At 38.5% G+C, this 20,026-nt stretch overlaps 1 protein-coding gene across 3 annotated transcripts in view; it reads left to right on the top strand.

Annotated features, from left to right (window-relative positions):
- LOC121314445 (CDK5 and ABL1 enzyme substrate 1-like) overlaps positions 1-19,825 on the top strand; it is a 47,035-nt gene extending 27,210 nt beyond the window's left edge. For 2 of the 3 annotated variants that reach the window (XM_041247727.1, XM_041247729.1), the window contains 8 exons: positions 669-761; positions 2,100-2,177; positions 7,584-7,689; positions 8,292-8,448; positions 10,144-10,247; positions 16,072-16,178; positions 17,182-17,389; positions 17,766-19,825. In XM_041247727.1, coding sequence (XP_041103661.1) covers positions 669-761; positions 2,100-2,177; positions 7,584-7,689; positions 8,292-8,448; positions 10,144-10,247; positions 16,072-16,178; positions 17,182-17,389; positions 17,766-17,906 — 994 coding nt within the window. In that variant the 3' untranslated portion in view covers positions 17,907-19,825. The remainder of the gene's footprint in view (positions 1-668; positions 762-2,099; positions 2,178-7,583; positions 7,690-8,291; positions 8,449-10,143; positions 10,248-16,071; positions 16,179-17,181; positions 17,390-17,765) is intronic. The other variant, XM_041247728.1, reaches the window with a different exon arrangement.
- The last annotated feature ends 201 nt before the right edge of the window (positions 19,826-20,026 follow it).

Raw genomic sequence — 20,026 nt, 5'->3', positions numbered from 1 at the left:
ACACAACCTACTGGGTTGTAAAATGGAAGACCAGACAGGTTTCTCTAGTTTAAAATCAGGGGATCTGTTGTACTGTTCTAAATAGCGGCAGGATCTTAATTCTGCTGGTCTGTTACTCGTAAACCTGCTCTGACACCTTTTTTCAAACCACTTTTTACTTCATAAGGGGGGCGGGGGTGGGATTACAATGTGGAGGAAACTGCTGGATTAATATGTACAGTTAGGATGACAATGTTTAGATCTGGCATTGCGTAGAAATTGGTAATTAAAGGTCCCTAAGCCTCACCTGGTAAAGTCACAACCGCTCAAAGGCAGAATCGGTAGGGAATGTTTCTCCTTGCAATGTTATAGTGGTGTTAGGTGTACTGGAATCTGCTGTAAGGCTCCTGAGTGTAAAGAGGCATTTGAGGTTGTTGGTAAAACTTAACAGTCCGACACCAGTGATGATCAAGTGATGTGCGTGCATCAAACAGATTGTTATGACAGTTGCTATCAGTAGCTTTCACCCTCACTGAAATCCTAGTTGGTTTGCAATGCCCTGGCCTGGTCTTTCCTTCCTTCCTGTCTTTTTTTTTTAAGACATGCTGGAGGCCTTGGTTGGATCAGGGCTCTTTCCAAGGATTGTATGTTTTTGTTCTGAGCTTTTTTGTTTGTTTTGTTTTTTTTAGATGCCGCACTCTATCAGGATCACCCAGACCAAAGAGCTTCAAGAAGGTTCATTTTATTAAGAACATGAGGCAGCATGACACCAGGAATGGCAGGTACTGAAAACAATGGAGCACCCTTTTATTGAGCATGCAAATTACAAAGCATGTGCTTGTATAGTCACTTTGATTATCTGAGAGAATAAAAGGGTAATGTCTGAATACAGCCTGCTGAGACTTCTGCCTTATCACACAGGCTTGGGTTTTCAAAGTGTTGCTCCAATTTGTAATGAACTCTTTTTTTATGAAAGCTGAAAAACACTTACACAAGGGTTTACCAAACAACTAAATAATACAGTAAAATGTAATGCACTCAGGTTTGTTTGATCCTCATTTTGTCTAATTGTCCAATGGCAATTCTTGAGGCAGGTAAAGGTATACTTGCACTGCTTTCAGGTATAATTACTGTTTTCTTGGGCACATTCACAGCCTCTGAGATTTAGAATAATCTGTGATAATTGTTTTCTGTGCATCACCAGACTGCACTGTAAGTATTTCAAAAAGGAGTGATTTAGTTACAACCAGGGTGAAAATGAATCCAGGACTGAACAGAATTAAGGACCACTGCTCTTTGGCATATATAATAGAATGTTTCTGTAGACTTCCCAAAAAAAACAATACCATAATTGTGTCATACAGATCCTCTCTATACGTCCTGATTTTTTAAAATCTTTTTGTGTGCTTGTGTCTGTGGTTTAATTGCTGTGAACAGCCCTCGGCCCTCACCGCAGAGTACTGTGTACTGTTCAAACATCCCTTCAGACTGTATTGCTGATGTTGTTCTGTTCATTTTAAAGAGAGAATCAGAAACTGCAGCAAAGCAGTGAACTATTTTTCTATCTAATTTAATCAAAAGTGCCAAACCTTGACATGGCTTTGCTTTTTGAACTGCGAAAGGGACCCCACAGTCATTAAGTTGGGCATACAAGCGTGAGAGTAAAATATGGTGTATTGTCATGCAAATAGTGCTAGGGTTGATGGCTCCATATAGACCCTACAGAGCAGTTGGTGCATGAAGGCAGCTGTCAAAAGGTTCCCTGTACATGCCCTGTCTTGTCAGTAAGCCTGCCTGCTGAAGTGGCACCATGATGGTGGCTTTATTTTGGGCACATGAATAGTCATTTGATGAAAATGACAGCCTTTGCAGGCATCATTGACATAGGCTTGGGCTGCCTCATTTTCTCTCGGTTTGTGTTGGCAAATTGCTCTCTAGAATAAGAGTAGAGAGACTCTTCATTACCCTTATCTTGCTGTAAAATGATTTACTACCGCATACAACATAGCAATGTTCATAATGTTAATGTTATTTTTAAATCAAACGTATGCGCATAATTTTTTTAATATGGTAAAACCTTTATTTTTATTTAGACTATTTTGTTTTAATTTTTTTTATAGGATAGTCCTTATCAGTGGCAGAAGATCCTTCTGTAGTGTATTTTCAGTGCTGCCCTATCAAGATTGTAGCCAAGCAGGGTATGTATATTTAAAGCATGCCAAGTCTAATGCGTCTTATTTTATTTATTTATTTTATTGTATTTTGTTTAATAGCCATATGGTTTAGCATTCTGGGTTTTTTCTTTGTACATGGTGATTAAAAGGCATAGCTGTAGTGAATGTTCAGTGTGCAGCTATGTGAGACCCACATCCCTTATAGATGTTTACTCTGCTAAATGTGCACAGTAACGTTGCAGTTTGCCATGTGTATGCTGTGCATGCACTGTGCTTTGCCAGATGTTCTATTCTTTGCCATACACCTCGGTGCTTTACCAGACTTGCCCATGCTTTTTTCTGCTTTCGCAAGGCTTTAATACGCTTTTAAACTTTTCATAAGGGATTTTATAAATTTCTGTTTAAAACCCATCTTACATGCTGCAAGTGAGCTGTTTTTATTAAATTGGACCATTATAATCATGCCCCACTTTGCTTCCAGGGACTCCAGAACTTCACGTCCACAGTAGCTCAGCTAAGATTTAAAACCAGGGTAGTGTACGGTCCTGTCCTCCTCACCGGATGCTGTTGTCAATTTTATCTGACAAAACTCAGTATGTGAGTTTTGCCTACACCTGTATTATTTAAATTCATTTTCTCAAGGCGATGGCAAAATGTGTTTTTAAACAAAAAGGTTTTTTATTCTACAGTGTCCTTTTTTGTCAAGTAGTTTCACTGGCCCTTATGATTGTTAACTTCAGGTACTGAGCTGGATTGTACCTGCGTTCATGAGGGCATTTGAGTACCTCTGAACACAAGTCGGTCCAGTTCCAGTGGTCTTGCTCTCTTGGGAAATCAAGCTGCTGGAGTTCATTGCGATATTGTTCATTCTGTGTTAAATGGACATAATCGGAGCAGTTTTGTAAAGGCTGTGAGAAAATGGGACAGGCACTTGGACAGATTTCCAAATAAGGGGATTCTCTTACATCTGCATCTGTGGAAAACCTGTAACATACAATTGTGTTTCTTCACTGGAGGAGTGATTTTTAGTTTTTCCCCCCCAGTAAGAGAAAAGGACTAGGCGCTGAAAGGACTCAGCTGTTTTATATTAAAATACCTACCAGATAACAACACAAAACAAACTGTTCTCCCATCCTGTGTGCTTCAGGTGACCACTTGGCTCATGAGCTTTAAAAACTTTTACTATGGAAACAGAACAGTTAAATTAAATGAGTCCTTTCTAAATGTAGACAAAATAAAGGTCACCTATTCACGTTCAATCTGTGTGAAAATTTAAGCTGAAAAAAATATTTCGATGTCTGATGTCTAGGAAAAAGTGTCTCAGATTTGAATGTAGAGAAGTTACTTTAGCACCTGAACGGCATATTTTTAGTAGTAAAGGTCCACATAGTGGAAGCAGGGCAGAATTGCCTGTTAAGGTGAGCATATTCACCCAAAAGATGTAATTTGGACTGTATGTATCTGCTAACCTATAAATGTAGCTGGTATTTATTTATTTATTTACTTACTAACATTCACTTGCCATCCAATACTGCTGGTGGCTTTCTTTAACTTGGTATACCATTACATCCTTTTGCAGAATTCGTAATAATAATGTACTTGCACAATTAAAGATCCTACACACTTCTCCTAGGCAGGCAATGGTAAGACCAGTGAGATCTTAATTTTCCTGTGATAGTAATGTGCTGTTGTTTGCTGTAAATATTGCTTTTAGGACCAAATTGGAAATAACACCGGGATTCTGTGATCGGAGCACGGGGTTGCTTTGCACACTTAGTATAATTGCCTGGCTTTAGGGCAAAACTGCTTTTACAGAGAAAACAAAAATGAAATCAACTTTTTGTTTCTAACCTTGTTTAAGCCAACATCACCCAAACAACCCCATGGCTTTTGATGTCTTCAAATTAAACGCTCAACAATACAAAACCAACGGCAAGGACTTCTGAAGGAATCTTCTTTTTATTGCAGAAGTTTCTGAAGGTGAAAGCAAGGTTAATATACGCATTCTAGAGTTAGACCTCCCATAGAAATCAGGCAGTTCAACTGTACCTTTCTTCATCTTGTCTTAAAATACAATCTGAGCACCACAGCAACATGCTTTAGGGCATAGAATGTATGCAGACAAACTACTGTACAAAAAACCCCAAAAAATATCATGACCTGATAAATAAATTAATAAACAAAGTGACCTTGGGCATAAATCACAAACAATCTAAAAATCTATTCATTCCACATTAGGGCCCAAAACAAGACTGAGGATTCCTCATTGTTTAAATACACCAAGAGTCATGGCATTTTTCAGAAGTGTGAGTAGGTAGGTGAGGAGGGATTGGGACTATTGCAGACTGAAAAACAGACTCTGTCTCAGGCGTAAATAAGGAGTGGAGTAACTTAACTCCAGTTTTTCAAGAGGTAAAATGTGTGTCAATTTTACCAATCTGGAACCAAACCACGAAGTAATGTAATCCGGTCTCTTAAGCTTTTGTTTGTCATTTATGTAATATTTACATTTTTTTATTTTATTTATTTTTTGCTTTCAAAAAATAGGTAATTAATTGTTGGAGGTAACACTTAAAAAAATATGTCCCTTTTTCTCAGTGATCTTGAATACAAGTATGTAGTATATCAATATAAAGCTTTCCCTTTTAAAAGCTCTCCAACAATAATTGTTGCGCTAAAGGAAAACAGCCATGCAATCCAGTATGAGCTGATTTAGTATTAATGTCACTTCATTTGATATACTAGTTTTATCTAACCATATTTAGGTCATTGCACATGCAATAAGGTTAGGTTTCAGTGTGGCCCAGTTTACTTAGATTTTCTGTGTGCTTTTAAATAGTGAAGCATTTTACTTGCACAGAATCTTTTCAGCTGTAGACTAGAAAACAGAAGCAACTGAAGGGAAGGCATCATAACAAGCGACTGCTTCACTGGTAAATACATATTTTTTTTATTATTGAAAACTAGGGGCTTGCGGGAATAAAAACCTTTCACACAGCTGGGAATTAGCAGTAGCTATCGAATGCCACATCTAGGGGCATATTTTTAGCGTGTTTTTTTGGGGGGTGGGGGGGGAATTTTGTAAAGGAGATTATTTTTCTTAGTTTTTTTTGTCCTCTTTACCTTTTACATCTTATTGCAATATCTGTAATATTCTTTTTTTATTTTTATTTTTGTCTGTTCTTAAGGTTCACCTGATTTCAGGAGCTGCTGTTCAGTTGTAGTTGCCTGCAATAGATATGTGTAATATTTGGCTAGATTTAGTCTTTTTTTAAAGAAGTAATAGCAATGCCATCTAATAAGTGTCTACTATGGATCTGGTTTACTTTTTGTTTTGCTGGCTATACAATGTTGTGCACTAGATGGTGCTGGTGCTTATTGTTATTATACACCTCCGCTGATCTAGCCTACACTGCATGCAATACATCAATGGCAGGCAACTACAACTGAAGAGCCGCTCCTGAAATCGTAGTCAGAGCAGCTTTAACACAGACAATAATTTGAAGCTATTTACTCTTTTGAAATGGGTGTTTCTCCTTCAATAATTAGGAAATGATGACGTTAGAATGGCTAGGGTGCACATATAGTCGGAGATGCTTTAAAAATAAAAAGCTAATACTGACGCCTGCGGTAGACATACAAATGTCAATGTAGAAATTTAATAATCTTTCTAGCTGGAGGGAAACATTTTGGGCAGTGTGGTCTTGCAATAAACAGAGGGACTAGAGCAATATTTATTTCTATTCATATTGGTTTGTTGGTATTGCTATTTGAATGAAAAAAAACAATTGCCAAACTGCAGACAAAGGTTATTTAAAAAATAAGCATTGATGGTTACTAATTCAGCAGGGAAAATGGCTAAAATCAAACGGAATCAGATTTTCAAAACCTCAGTTCTACGATCAGCTGAAGGAATGGTTGTTGTGCTTTGAGTCACGAGCACAAATAGGTGTATTTCCTACCAAAAATACAGCTAGCATTCCAAACATTCCTGTCCTGTCACATGTAGGTGGAGAGTGTAGTGGAGCTGTGACAGCAGTCAGAGGTTGGACTAGAACTAGGGGTGCACCGATAATCGGTAGCCTGTCGGCATGGCACAATATAAGGGGAAAAAAAAACACAATCATCTATCGGTATTTTGTTATTTTACCCGATAATTTACACAGATATTTATGCTCGAGTTTCTTCCAGCACAGAATTTAATATTTGGCCAGACGCGCTTACTGAAAATGCCACAAGAATACTGACACTCATGTTCTCAGTGATGTGTAACATGCAATTAGATTGCAGTAAATACATCTCCAAAATAGCAGTTTTTGTTTGTTTTGTTTGTTTGTTTTTTTTATATCTGAAGACAACAATTCTGATGCTTGTATAAAAAAAAAAAAAAATAGTTTGAATCAGTTTAATAATAGGCCCTATGTCCTATTCTAGTATTTTACCTGCACTGTCTATTATCGGTATCCTAAAGGTATTGGCCGATATAGGTAGATAGGCTACCTATATACCATAGGCTGTATCGGCCAAGAAAATCTTATCGGTGCACCCCTAACTAGAACACTAGGCTACAGGAACTTGGCTCAGATCAGTCTCTGCTGCTGCTGCTGTCTCTGCAGCATGTTACTGTTTTTTTTTTTTTTTTTTTTTTTTGTAGATCTTTAATAAGGGACTAATAGGTATTATTCCCTGCAATGTATAGTTGGGTTGAGGTTAGCAGTAGTAATATTACAAACAGAGAAAAAAGTTCTCTGCTGCATTGTGCTTTTTTGCAGCTAAGTGTAGAACAGAGCACTGTTTAGCCTCTCCATTAACTCTTCAACAAGAGCAGTTTATAGTGTGGTGTAATTCTACTCTAACCTGTTAATCGTGATGTTCCTTAACTTAGATCTCCTTAATAATTTACTTATAGTAAATTATGTACATCTTGCTGGTGTGGTGGAATTCTTAACTGCAGCACGGCAGCTGGAGATCAATGGAGTATTGATTCTGAATTACAAGGAATCCACCACAGAAATAAAAATACTTGGTTATGCCATTTAAACTGAAGAAAGAGGTGGAAAATAGAGCATTCTTAGTATTACAGTACATATCACACCTTGGAAAGCCAATATGAAAAACAAAAACCTTGTTGCTTAGCCAATGACTTGGAGCCAGATGATCTGTCCTCAAAACTGCCTATTTAAAGCTGTGCAAATAGATTATTGTACAGTAGAGGGATGTCTCCAGTGAAAACAAGATGTGGTCTCTCATTGAGGGATATCCTGGATAAGAAAGTCCCCATCAACCACGGGGAACTAAGAGGTGGTATATATTTTGAATCTGAATGACTCATATGAGTGTTTATACCTGGTTATTGGGAACTTGGTGACAGTGACAAAAGAGACAGTTGCGTCTATATGCAGTGGATTAACACTGCTGTTCTCTTGGTAGGGAGCTGAAGCTGGAGGGTGGACGTCTGCGTCATCCCTCTGGAGGTGTGGGCGCCAAGGAGATGGTGATCGGCCTCGAGGGCATCGAGCTGGGGGCCGACGGCAAGGTGAGGTTCAGAACGGAAGCAGGGGGCGTACATGAATGCAGTTGAATAACATTCACTCCCACCTGGAGACTAAGATTACAGTATGAACATCGCTTCTGCGTAAACACAATTTCAGAAGAGTAAATGCCTTTTTTTCTCTGTATGGGCACAGTAGAAGTATTTGGATTTCAGTAGCATACATGGAAAAATCTATCAAACAATCATTGACGATTTGGAACAGCAAGTAATGAGAATGTTATCCAAGTCAGAGGGTGTTTACTGACGCTTCGCAGGAATATTTGCATACTGGTCATTCAGCTGAGGAACTGGGTCAACGAGACATGAAAGCTGTTCAAATTGAGATGATTTCACCACAGACTACCTTCTATGAAGTGTTTTCATTGTTAATTAACTATAGCATTGCAGTATCTTAAATTGATTGCTCGTCAGTGCAGTTCACTATGTCAGAAGCTAAAGTAGGATTCCAAATAAAATAATATTGTTTGGTAACCCTTTGAAGACAGAAACGTGTTGTTGGAATGCTCCTCCTGATGCTAGTATAGCCATGTCAGTGTGGGAGTGGCTGTGTGGATTTACTGAGCCTGTGGGTCTTGTCTCCTCAGACTGTTTCCTACACCCAGTTCCTGTACCCTACAAACGCCCTGATTGCACGAAGGAACACCATTGACTCCACTGCTTCCTTCTCCCAGTTCCGAAACGCAAGCCATCGCAACCTTACATTGGGCAGAGCTAACAGCACCCAGGGAAGCATTGATGCAGGTGAGTGAGCCCCTTCTATTACAGCACCAGAAATTAAGTTACTTCGGGAGGAGGGCTGGCCCCTATGCATTACGTCATCTACTTGAAAGCTATCAAAATACATAAATACCCATGTAACTCGCCCTCTCTTGCATTTTGATTCATTCACATCCCTCCACCTCCCCATCTCCTCCAGAAACTTATCTTAATTAAATCACTATGGGGGGTCTCCTGCCTCATCCAAGGCGGGGGGGGGGTCCTGAAACTACTGAAATACAGTTGCCTTTTTGAAACATGATCTTCCCCGCAAGTGATGTTTGTTAGAGTGCTGGATATGAAAATGTGATGCTTTCTCACCATTGGTAATGTTTTACTTAATAACAATGGCTTTATACAGCGGTACTTGCCCTCAGGCTGTTCTATAGCTGAAGATTATGCATAGGATAGCAATAGAAAACAGACGGCAGGTACACCTATCAAGTCATCGTGCAATGACGACGATTTGAAGCCATCGGTGCATCTTGTCTTGAGTTTTGTAACCAGCACGATACTTGTTTGTTTACAGTTCATCCACCGTTTGTTTGTCTGTGTGTTTGTTTTGGCCAACATGCCGCTTGGTTTTGTGTGCTGAGTTTTGTTTGCTGTTTTAAACCTTTTATTTTACAACAAACGCGCAAGCAGGGTATTTATCATTTCCTTCACTCACCACTCTGTGTCCTTGCATTTCCTGTTCTGCTGGCACCCCTATGGCCGGAGTTGTCACACGTGCATTGTGTTATAACGTTACCTCTGTACAATATTAGCACTGTAAAAAGGTTTAGTTTTAAAGCAGTATTATATAAACTTTGGTTCAAGTTTTACAGTTCAGCAGGTTGTGTAAGTGATCATTTTTTGTAGTTCTAGAATAAGTTGTACTTGAAGACACAAAATGCTGGAAACAATTGCCAGTGCACCATCTGGCTCTAATGCAAGAGGACAGAATCCACTGGAATTTTGTTTTTGTTTTTTTAACGTGTCTAATGTTTCAGATATTACTACTGGTAAACTATTCAACTCACTTTTTATTATTTTTAGTATTACAATTTTTTAAAAGCCAGGCACAGTACTAAACGTGGCTTGCACTAGTCAGGTATAACCCATTCAAACTAAATATGAATATTGGTGCTGTATGTAAACAGAATTTTCCTTAAAATTCCCTGCATGGTTAGAAAAATAATCCTCAAGTGACCCTTAGACAATTGGCTTAGAATATTGCATTCGTTTATACAGTGCTGCAGGTGACTTTCTTTTAAATACAGATGAGAGCTAGTCTCCTGGGTTATTGTTTTCAGGTTTAAGTGGGCGACAGGCTGATACTGTCCTTCTTGTTCGGTTCAGGCTAGAACAATTTCAAGGCCTTTTCTTAGTATCCATGAGATTAATGAATAAACTAGACTACTTGATACTAGTAAATCTCAATTTCATAGTGAAGGTCATCACTGTTGCAAACAGAGCTTATCAAACCTTGTTCTTTTGGCTGATTTACAACACATTAATCCAAAATGAATTATGAATAATGTCTAGGTACACTTGATTTTGAAATTGGCACAATATCCACTTCAAGTGCACACCGAATTAGCAAGCAACTAATCAAGCATGGTTGGGAGCTTCTTTTCTATCTGGGTTATCAAACATGCCTTGATTATATAAGAATGTTAAGATTATTATCTTTTGCAGGGAGTGATGTTCTAGACTTTTTGGAATATGACCCCAACCTTCTAGATGACCCACAGTGGCCATGCGGGAAACACAAGAGGGTCCTGATATTCCCTTCTTACATGGTAGGTGATGTTGTCATATTATTTACACCTTCTGAAGGTTGTTATCTAGAAAAAAACATAAACCTGTGTTTGTAGCAGAAATCAGCCATTGTCCACATATATAAAACAGCATATTTTTTTTCAAACTGAAGTTTTAATTCTATTCTACTTACAGTGAACTGTGTCAGCTCTCACAGTAGGTCTGCATTTAGGAAATTAGGAAATTAGCCTAAACTACATTCAGGTCAGTTTATTTAAATGCATTACTTAAGTTATTTATACCTATTGACACAACACCTCATTCATGGGGCAGCATCTTATACCCTAAAACTATTAATAAATACAAGCTGCTCTGTTTAAAATAAAAAATATATATATTTTTAAAAAAACACGTGAGGGCTTTTGAGAGTTGTACAGTGTTTGTAGTTTGCTTTTGTCAATTCAACACACATTTCAAAGAAATTAAATATTTTTAATATGAAAAACATTCCAAGTGGACTGTGGTTCAGATGTTTAAAGAAAAGGTAAAACCCTCCAATAATGTTTGATTCCTGAAGCTAACCTCATGCCGCTTCAAAGCAGCTACAAGCATCAACAGTGCTCAACCCTGGCAGACGAGCACCTGCACTGTGCCTCGTTATTCAGCTAAACGTGTTGTTGCCACACTTTTCGAAAGGGCACATGCTAATTAGGCTTGAAAGCATTAAGGAGTGACTTATCAAGAGTTGCCCAGTTAGACTGGAAGACAGTTGCTGAGCTGTTCTCTAGTATCTCAAAGCACCTGGCTTTTGTACCTGAGCCAGGTGTAGCTAATTGGGCACCAAACAGAGGCTAGAGCCTATTGTCTGGGAGATTAGAGGGGCAAGTTTATTTTATTGTATTCATCAAAAGGAATTGAGGCACAGCTGTTTGCACATGGTCCAAGATCGGCTTAACGCTGTCCTCATTCATCCCTCTAACAGTAATTCAGCCAAATCATCCTGTCTAGTATTTCTGAAAAGTTATATCCCGGTAGTTGTTGTTGTGGTATTGCTTATATATCCAGACACACATAGGAGGAGGAGGAAGCAGCACATAGTCCAATATCATACTAGCACTCGTTCCTCTAGCCTTTGAACGCGGGCCTTACATATTTTTTAGACCTCTTTTTGTGCAGTACAGTAGTTTACAGCATACTGTATACCCTGTGTCCCAGAAATGAGCATAGTGTTATGGTGTCATGGCAACATGGAACCCTTTTCATGTATTCAGACACTTTTATACTGCTTTCCATTCTGCATCTGCAGCACGGCCATGGTGAAGTCATTGTGAAAGTCTTTTTTAATGCTATCTCAGAACATACTGTGACAAAAATAATAGTGAACTAAGTATAAACAACCGTATGTTCTGAAATCGCGTTAAAAAAAAACAAAAAAAAAAACAAAAACATTCAAAGTCAAAGGGTTGTAATAAAGGGCTGATCCTATAAGATCTTCAAATTGTTTTCAAATTGAAAGGGTTTGGTCGACAGGGTCTTTATGGTGAACTGTAAACCAAGCAAGCTGTTTTCCTTGCTGTTGAAAAGTTGCAAACCTGATCTAACAACAGTTGTATGGCTCTGTTTTTAGTTGCATGCCCAAAACCAAAATTAAAAGGTGTCGCTACCTGGAATTATCAGAAGTAGTTCTAATAGGGCTGCATCTTGGTCCTCGGTTCCTGACTACTGCCAAGTGTTATGGAAATATGACTTGAGAAAAACCAACTGACCCTTAAATTAACCCACAAGAATATTGTACCCAGCATTAGCTTTTTGACGCCCATGTCTCTGAAGGATTCATGGCTACTGCTGAGTTCCTTAACTAATAAGTGTGATATGCATCAATCCACAGCATCGTGGGGTTCACAATGCATTGCAAACATGTGAAACCTAGTCTCGTTTTGCCAGTGGAAGATTCTGTGTTAATCCATGTCAAAGGCACCAGAAATACTACTGGTTTGCTTTGTATACATGTAGCCATTGGAAACTAATGGTCCTCTCTCTGAAAGCAGTTTTTCATAATTGAGTTTAAGTTATTATTTGATTGACTTCATCACCATGTGCATTGTATAATCTAAAGACAGCTAAACTGTGGAAAAGGCATAGGGGTATGCTATGACACACTTTCCAGGGTAAAATATTAGATTAACAGCACGGAGGGAAGGCAGCTTAACACGATTTACAGCAAATTCAATACAAATATCTTCCAGATCTGGCTGGCTGTTTTTAGCAAAAAAAAAAAAAAAAAAAAAAAAAGAAAGAATCTGTAATGGTTAGAATTTTGTGAGCACACAGTAACTGTTCTTTGGTGTAGCAATACAGAGGAACAAAAAAAAAAAATACACATTATTCCACAGCAACATAAAACGATGTAACAGGGAAAAAACGCATTGTTGAATGTACTGCCTAACTTGGTATTGTTAATCTGGTAGATCAAATTCTTTCCTGTTTTCACAGAGAAAAGTATCACCGTGTCCTCTAGATACAGTTTGCATTGTAGCTGTTTTGTATTGTTTATGTTTTTATACTTTTACTGTTGCTCTCATGCATGTTGATCTTTCTCGCAGAGAGGGGATTATATTTTAATTAGGAGACCGCTGTTATAGTGGTATTGAAGCACACACACAGTCCAATCACAATCCTGGAGGGCCATTCCAATCCAGGTTTAACTACTTCAGGGTCTGGAAGGGGGTTTAATAGGTTCAGTTAAACAATTTAGGACAGGGTTGCAACAAAGACGAGGAGTGGAAGAGACAACTTTGGACATCCATGCATGATCAACTTATTCTTATCACAGTTTTTGTTGCTTCTTTAATGCTATAAAGATAGAGGTGCGATTTAATTGAAAATACAATCGTAGACCTAATGACACAGGTGGAGTTTCCATGCATAATGTGTTTTTTTTTTTTTTTTTTTTTTAGTTCAGTGTGATCATGCAAAATGCTTTTTTGGGTTTCCTTTCGCTTAATTTATTTTACTCAAACACGGCTTTTCACCCGACGTCATGCGATTTGAAGGGGAAAGGTGGATGTTGATGTGTAAATCAGCTGTCCGTACCATTCTCATGCTATTTCCGCAGTTGGCTCGTGAAAGTGTTGTTTCCATGCACACACAGGGAACTGGTGCATGAGTGAATCTAAGCTGTGATTTCTAAATACATAGTGACTGGTTGTTTTAATAATATTTTTTACTGCTCTTGTTTATCGGATGTCATTAGTGGGATGTCATGTTGTTAATAGTAAATACTGTTTCAACTAATTTGTTATGACTTATTAATTACAAATGAACGTGAAGGTATAAAGTGAAACTGGCCAACAGGCATTGCAGATCACCATGGCTGAAAACCGGCAGAGACGTTATATATATATATTTCCCTTTCATTCAGGCAATACAGTATATAGGGGATCAGGTAATGCTGTGTATACTGCTTCCCTGGCTTGTGAAACCCCGCTCGTCCAGACGGCTGACAGCTGCTGAGGAAGCATTCAGCACCACGCTTGGGCAAATACGGGTAGTGGGCACTTGAAAGGGAGGTGACGGGTACTGATGAAACCGACTGAAGTTCCCAAAATTGCCACTGCCTGCTGTATCCTGCACAAACTCTTGTCAGCAACAAAATGAGGTGTTCAGGAATCAGTGGTTGCCTGAGACAGACGGGGGAAGGTTACCTCATCCGCCAGTTTCAATTGGACAGCAGTGATCTGAGGAGTCTCGTGCTATCAGAGATTCTCTCCTTTAAGTTGTATTGGATTTACCGTTGTGTTAAGTATTAATGATTCAAACAAATAAAACACAATCCATACATTCATTTGCAGTTTTATTTGGTCAGTTCTGAGAGGGCATCAACAACTTGTTGGATGTTGTTGCGCTGTTTTGGGCGATCGAGCTGGCTCATGACATCCAGTTCACCAACTATATTTACTAACGTGGAGGGCAGACACACGTTGTGTTCGGACATAGCTGGGATCAAAAAAAGCATGTTAGTTAATTTAGTTACAGACAGCAGCTCACTTGCTCTTTGTGTTTAACTTTAGCATAGTTTTTACAGCAAAGGTATTCTCAAACAGCTGCTTTAATACTATAACAAGTGCCCACCACAGTTCAGGACAGACACACAGCAAAAAACAACAATAAAAAAAAGCTGCCCACATTATCATTAAGATGAAATACACCACTAACCATATAACCACTTACTTTATGCCGTCCTGGAAACCACAGTAACAACTGACCTGTTCCCTTGCAATGTTTAAAGCTGTGTCACATAAGGACAAACAAGGTAATTTACATTTTCACGTGAAAAGTAGGTTTCCATGTGGAAACGGGTGTGGTTTTCCCGTGTGTTTCGTCATTTACATGAGTAAATAAGATTTACCTTATCACACTCTTTGGCCGTTTTTTCAGCCACAAACCTGATTCACACGAGCAATTCTCCCAAACGTGCACGCGCATCACCACTTCACATGTAAATAGCCCTGCATGGAAACTGGCCCATATTGTCCAGTTGGCTGGTTGAAGAGGGAGAGAGCTTGTGTCCCCAAGTTAAGAACCGCAACAAAACAAACCCGAGAGTAATGTTTTAAAATTTGAAAAAAACTACTTTTATAATCGCTAAGGGGTAAAACGTTAAGATGGAATCTGTTTTGCTAGATCAATGCAAAACATTTATTCAGCCAATCAGTCCAGCACAGTGTTTACACAGATGGAAAAAGGCTGATAAAGCACAAGTAAATATTGTGCTGAGGTGCATCTCAGTGGGTTATCATTTCTTGATCAGTGTCTAAATGTCGGCTACATGGCTCACTGCAGCTCTTCATCCACGTGTACAGATCATGTTTGCAATACCTGGTATTATTCAAAATTAATGAACTTTCTTGCAGAGAAAAAGGATTAACAGATACCATTCTGAGTTAGAGTGAGCACACACATCCCCTAGAATAAATCAAGAAAAACAAAATACCGGTATATATAAATTATAATAGCCAAACAAATTGTACACCATTGTAAAGCTAAATCAGTTTCCTCAAATGAGTAGACGAGGACAGTATACTAGCAATAAGGCTAGTGTTCATTTTTATTGCTACAGTAATATGATCATTTTTAAACATAACAAATTACATTTACTGTTTCCAAGGCAACTGGTGGTGTTCCACTGATTTTTCCTTTCCAGTGGTTTTGGTATGAGATGATTAGAAAAAAATAAGCAGCTGGTTAAACTGGCTAGGGCACTTCTTGTGCATTGGTTAAAAAGATTAAAGTTTAAATGCAGACTAATCTATCGTAAAGCCAGATACTTGTAATACACTGGAACTGAGGGGGTCCTTTCTGACTGATTTCTTTCTTTAGATGCTAATTTTAGAAATACATTTAAAAAAAAAACAAGTAGTGTTAGGCTGCAAAAAAATAAATAAAACGGTTACATTGGCAATTTGGTTCATTCTTTAGTAGTTGATTTTTCTAATACAATTCTTTGAATGCATTTCTTAAGGTGTTTACCTTCCTTACACGTGATGCAGTTTAAAGGTTAAAGTAACTAGTATAAGTTGACAGGCATTTCAGCTCATGCTTTTACCAGTGTATTCAAGACAGGCTGGCTGTGTGTGTGCGCGTGCAGCACAGTCTATGTGAATTCTGACCCCTTTCGAGTTAGCCATTTCCCCTGCTTTACCCCATTGAGCTTTGCTTGGAGAGAAAGCCGATAGAAGCTGAGAAAACTAGCCAGCCTGGTGATTGGCACACGAAAGTCGCTATTGTGTGCACTCGTCCTGTTGTCTATGTATTGAATGTTTGGGAAGAGTGACCCGGGACATTGTTGTCATTGTCTTGTTTCAGACCACTGTGATTGAGTACGTCAAACCATCTGACCTCAAGAAAGACATGAATGAGACCTTTAAAGAGAAGTTCCCTCACATCAAGCTGACCCTGAGCAAGATAAGAAGGTAAGTTACAAAAAATAGGAATAATAATGACCTAATCTGACTGTTCGCAGTTTTACCCTGCAATTTTCATTTAGATGCATCAATAGATAGAGAAGATGGAAAGGCCATAATGAAGAGTATAGTGGATTTGAAGATTAGATGTGATTCCTTACTGTGCCACTAAAAAATACATTTAAAAAAATGAAGAAACCTGAAACCGCCACTATAGATAATTGGTTTCCTAATGTAATAGACAATTAGGCTTGCTAGATCCCTGTTTCTCTTGCAGGGCAAATTAAAAACTACTTTAATGAAACATGGAAAATAATCTGCACATTCTTGTATCTTAAAATAACCAAGTGAATGCAGAGGTTTCAACCTGCAATCTGTGAGAACATCTACAAAAATAGGATCGACCACACTCCCAACCCTTAAACTGCAACTCATTACATAATGGAGCATATGAAAAAAATTAAAATGTTCTTCTTAATATTCTAGTTGCTAAGTATCTATGTTTTTCAATGCTGATATGTACATGATGTAACCATGTGCTTCCAATAGCAATAACATTTTGGGCAAAAGAAAATGACATCTCTAATGTACCAACACTAGTATAGTTTGTAGTAGAAGTACACATTTTGGTGTAAAGCTGGTAGAGATCCTTGGAAAATGGTGGGCATTGCATAACTGTATTATGCAGTTCAGATAAATAGGTGGTTTTGATTATGCTATATCATTTGTATATCAGTTTCCCAAATTGTACCATGTTTAGATATCCATTATTAAAGTGCTTAAATTGCTCTGCAACAGCTCCTGCTAAAGCACGCCACAGTGGGATTGTTAGTTGATGAGGTGTAAAACTCATTCTAGCTTTTCTGATGCGCTTTGCCCAGTATGATCCTGTTGCTGTTAAGCTTAACACTTTGAATGTTGTCGTACTGAAGCTTCACTGTATGTTGACAGTTGTGCTGCATTTCTGTGAGAGGGCTCAGAGTATTCCCCTCCTTTTCTTTCCTGTGCTCAGCCTGAAGCGGGAGATGCGCAAGCTAGCCCAGGACGAGTGCAGCTTCGAGGAGCCCACAGTGGCCATGGCCTTCGTCTACTTCGAGAAGCTGGCTCTCAAGGGCACGCTCAACAAGCAGAACCGCAAGTTGTGTGCCAGCGCCTGTGTTTTGTTGGCAGCCAAAATAGGAAGTGATCTCAAGAAGCATGAGGTGAAACATTTAATAGATGTAAGTACCCAACAACCAGCTGTTATACTTCATTTTCCTAAGACGAGGCCAAGTTAGGAAACCAAATTTAACAACACTGAACTGCAGTACAGGATTTTCCATACGTGAAGCTTAGAATAACACTTTAAAAAAAACAACGGAGCCTTTTTAAATCTTTTGAATGCAAATTCATTCTAGTTAAATATTCGGTCTTCCACAGTGCCCTCTAATGAAGCGTCCTGATTGGTGGATGGTTTTCAATGTCATTTTAGTGGTTCATTTTGGCCTTGTACATTTGTATGTCAGGTCAAAATTAAGTTTATTTGACTAACGTTGACCATGTATGCAAGTATCCAATCCCTTTTTTTTTTTGTTTGTTTTTATGTATTTTTTTCAGAAACTGGAAGAGAAGTTTCGACTGAACCGGCGTGAGCTGATAGCGTTCGAATTCCCAGTGCTGGTAGCTCTGGAGTTTGCTCTGCACCTCGCCGAACATGAAGTGATGCCACATTACAGACGGCTCCTGCAAAGCTCCTAACGCTGGCTTATCATCAGGAGAGCGTTTTGCCACTCTTCTGATCTGGGCTTCTGTTCAGCTGACTCCACAAGAGCTCCTTTCACTGCTAGAAACATCAATAATCAGCCTGAGATAAAAGGGTCAAAACTACATTTTTTTTGTTTGTTTTTTTATTCATCAGAAGTGGCTTACTCCTTTTGAAAGCCTGTTGCTTAGGATATTTCGGGTTGCTAAGGGGCAAAAGTGACAACCTAAAAAGCAGTGCTGATGTGTATACAAAAGAGAGAAAAACCCATTCCCTATCTTTGTACCAAGAGGATGTACGGTTAGGGGAGAAAGCTATAACTGTCAGTAAAAGATGCAGTATTCATGGTTTTTTAATTTTCTTGTGCTACCATGTTAAACTGATTTATACCAGTAAATCAGTGCTTTGTTAGGGGAGTGGGAAGAAGATTCTTTTTTTTGTTTTTAGCCTTTGTTTTCTCTCGGAGCTTTTCCTTAAAGTGGAAGCATTGTACCGCACAGCTCTTCAGGCTGATAAAGATCTTGCCCCTATTGTTTTGATAGGCCTTTTCACTGCTTTGATGGTGTAATAACCACCAGTGGCTATATACAGATCCTTATTCAGGGGAAATTGTATTTACTTCTCATAAGTCAGTGGTATGGAAAGGCTGTGATGTGTTTGTTTTAAAAAGTCCACCTGACACCTTTTTGGTAAATTAAATTTTATAGGGACCATTCTGATCAATTTGCTATAACCTAAGAACTTTTCTTGTCTTTTACCATTGCATACCATATAGCCAGCATTTGCTTTTTCAGTGTTAATGTCAGCTTCACCAAAAAAAGAAACATTTTAGTAATGGAGTTTTCATACTTTAGTGTACACTACTTCTTTTTTGATACTTTCCTGTGCTTTTGTTTCTACATGTGGAGACTGTAACTACACCCTTTAGTGTTTTATTTCCCATGCTCTATGTTAGAGCCTATTATAAGCACATTTATCGTGCTACTATGTGTGTGAGGAGGGATCTGAAATAATGTAAACCAGTGTAAATAGAGTTGGGCAATATGTACAAGAGGTATTGACGGTGGAGATTAAAAACAGTGGTTGGTTTAATGGGATTCTGCAGTGAAGTCACAAAATTGTTTCTTTTTTTCTTTAAATCAAGCAAGTTCCAGTTAAGCTGGAAGATCATATAGGCAGGGTCCTGTGACATACACTTTATAAAGCATCTATAAATATGAAACACTCCCTAGTGCTGAATTTAGAAATACTAAAAAAAACTTAAATTCTTAGTGTTTCTAATAAAGTAAGCAGTGTAGTGAAGTAAAGAACAGGAATTCAGGTTTGTATTATGAATTTAACAAGCTCCTACCCTTCTTCACCAGAATCCCTGCAGTTGTTTTGAATCCAACCAAAAAAAATGTAGAGCTGCTTTATTATTTCATTTATGTTTTATGGCGCTGTTGAAAGCTAATCGAACATTGTGGCACAAAAACAACTATATATAGTGTTATATGCTGTGTACGCTGCGTCTCACCACTGTCATCTGTGAAACAGGAGGGGAAAAAATAGTAGCAGGGTTCCAAACAATATAGCGTTGCACGTCCCCAGGTGTTGCTACAACTGCTTAAATATCGTACCTATAATTTTTCTTTATAATTAACATCCTTTCAGCTTTTACACTTACAGCTTTATAGTCTGTTTCAAAGCTATTTTTTAAATGTCTGCTCTAGTGCCCTAGGGTTTGAGATCTGTCCTCTAATTAGTGGTTTCAACCCTGGTCCTGGAGACCCACTGTGTCTGCTGGTTTTCATTCCAGCTGAGCTCTGTTACTAAACTAGACCCTTAATGAAATGATAATTGGCTTAATTAGACCTTTTTAACCCTCAATACTGCATCTCCAGCCCTGCCCCACTCCTTGTTCGCTGTATTTATCACATATCTCTTCATAGTAGTGCATACTGATAAATCATCTCCTGGTCACTTGTTTTATAACAAACTCCTCAATAATGCGATCCAAGTCATTATTTTATTATTGTAAAATCTCAAAAGGCTTGGCAAATGTCTGCAGCTTTCTCTGAGCGCTGGTGCTGAATCAGCTATCTTACGTGTAACACTATATTCTTCGGAACCACGC

Source organism: Polyodon spathula, chromosome 4 (genome assembly GCF_017654505.1).
Source record: "Polyodon spathula isolate WHYD16114869_AA chromosome 4, ASM1765450v1, whole genome shotgun sequence".
Classification (NCBI taxonomy): domain Eukaryota; kingdom Metazoa; phylum Chordata; class Actinopteri; order Acipenseriformes; family Polyodontidae; genus Polyodon; species Polyodon spathula.
Note: the sequence above shows the minus strand (reverse complement) of the source record. Positions and strands in the feature narration are given on the sequence as shown.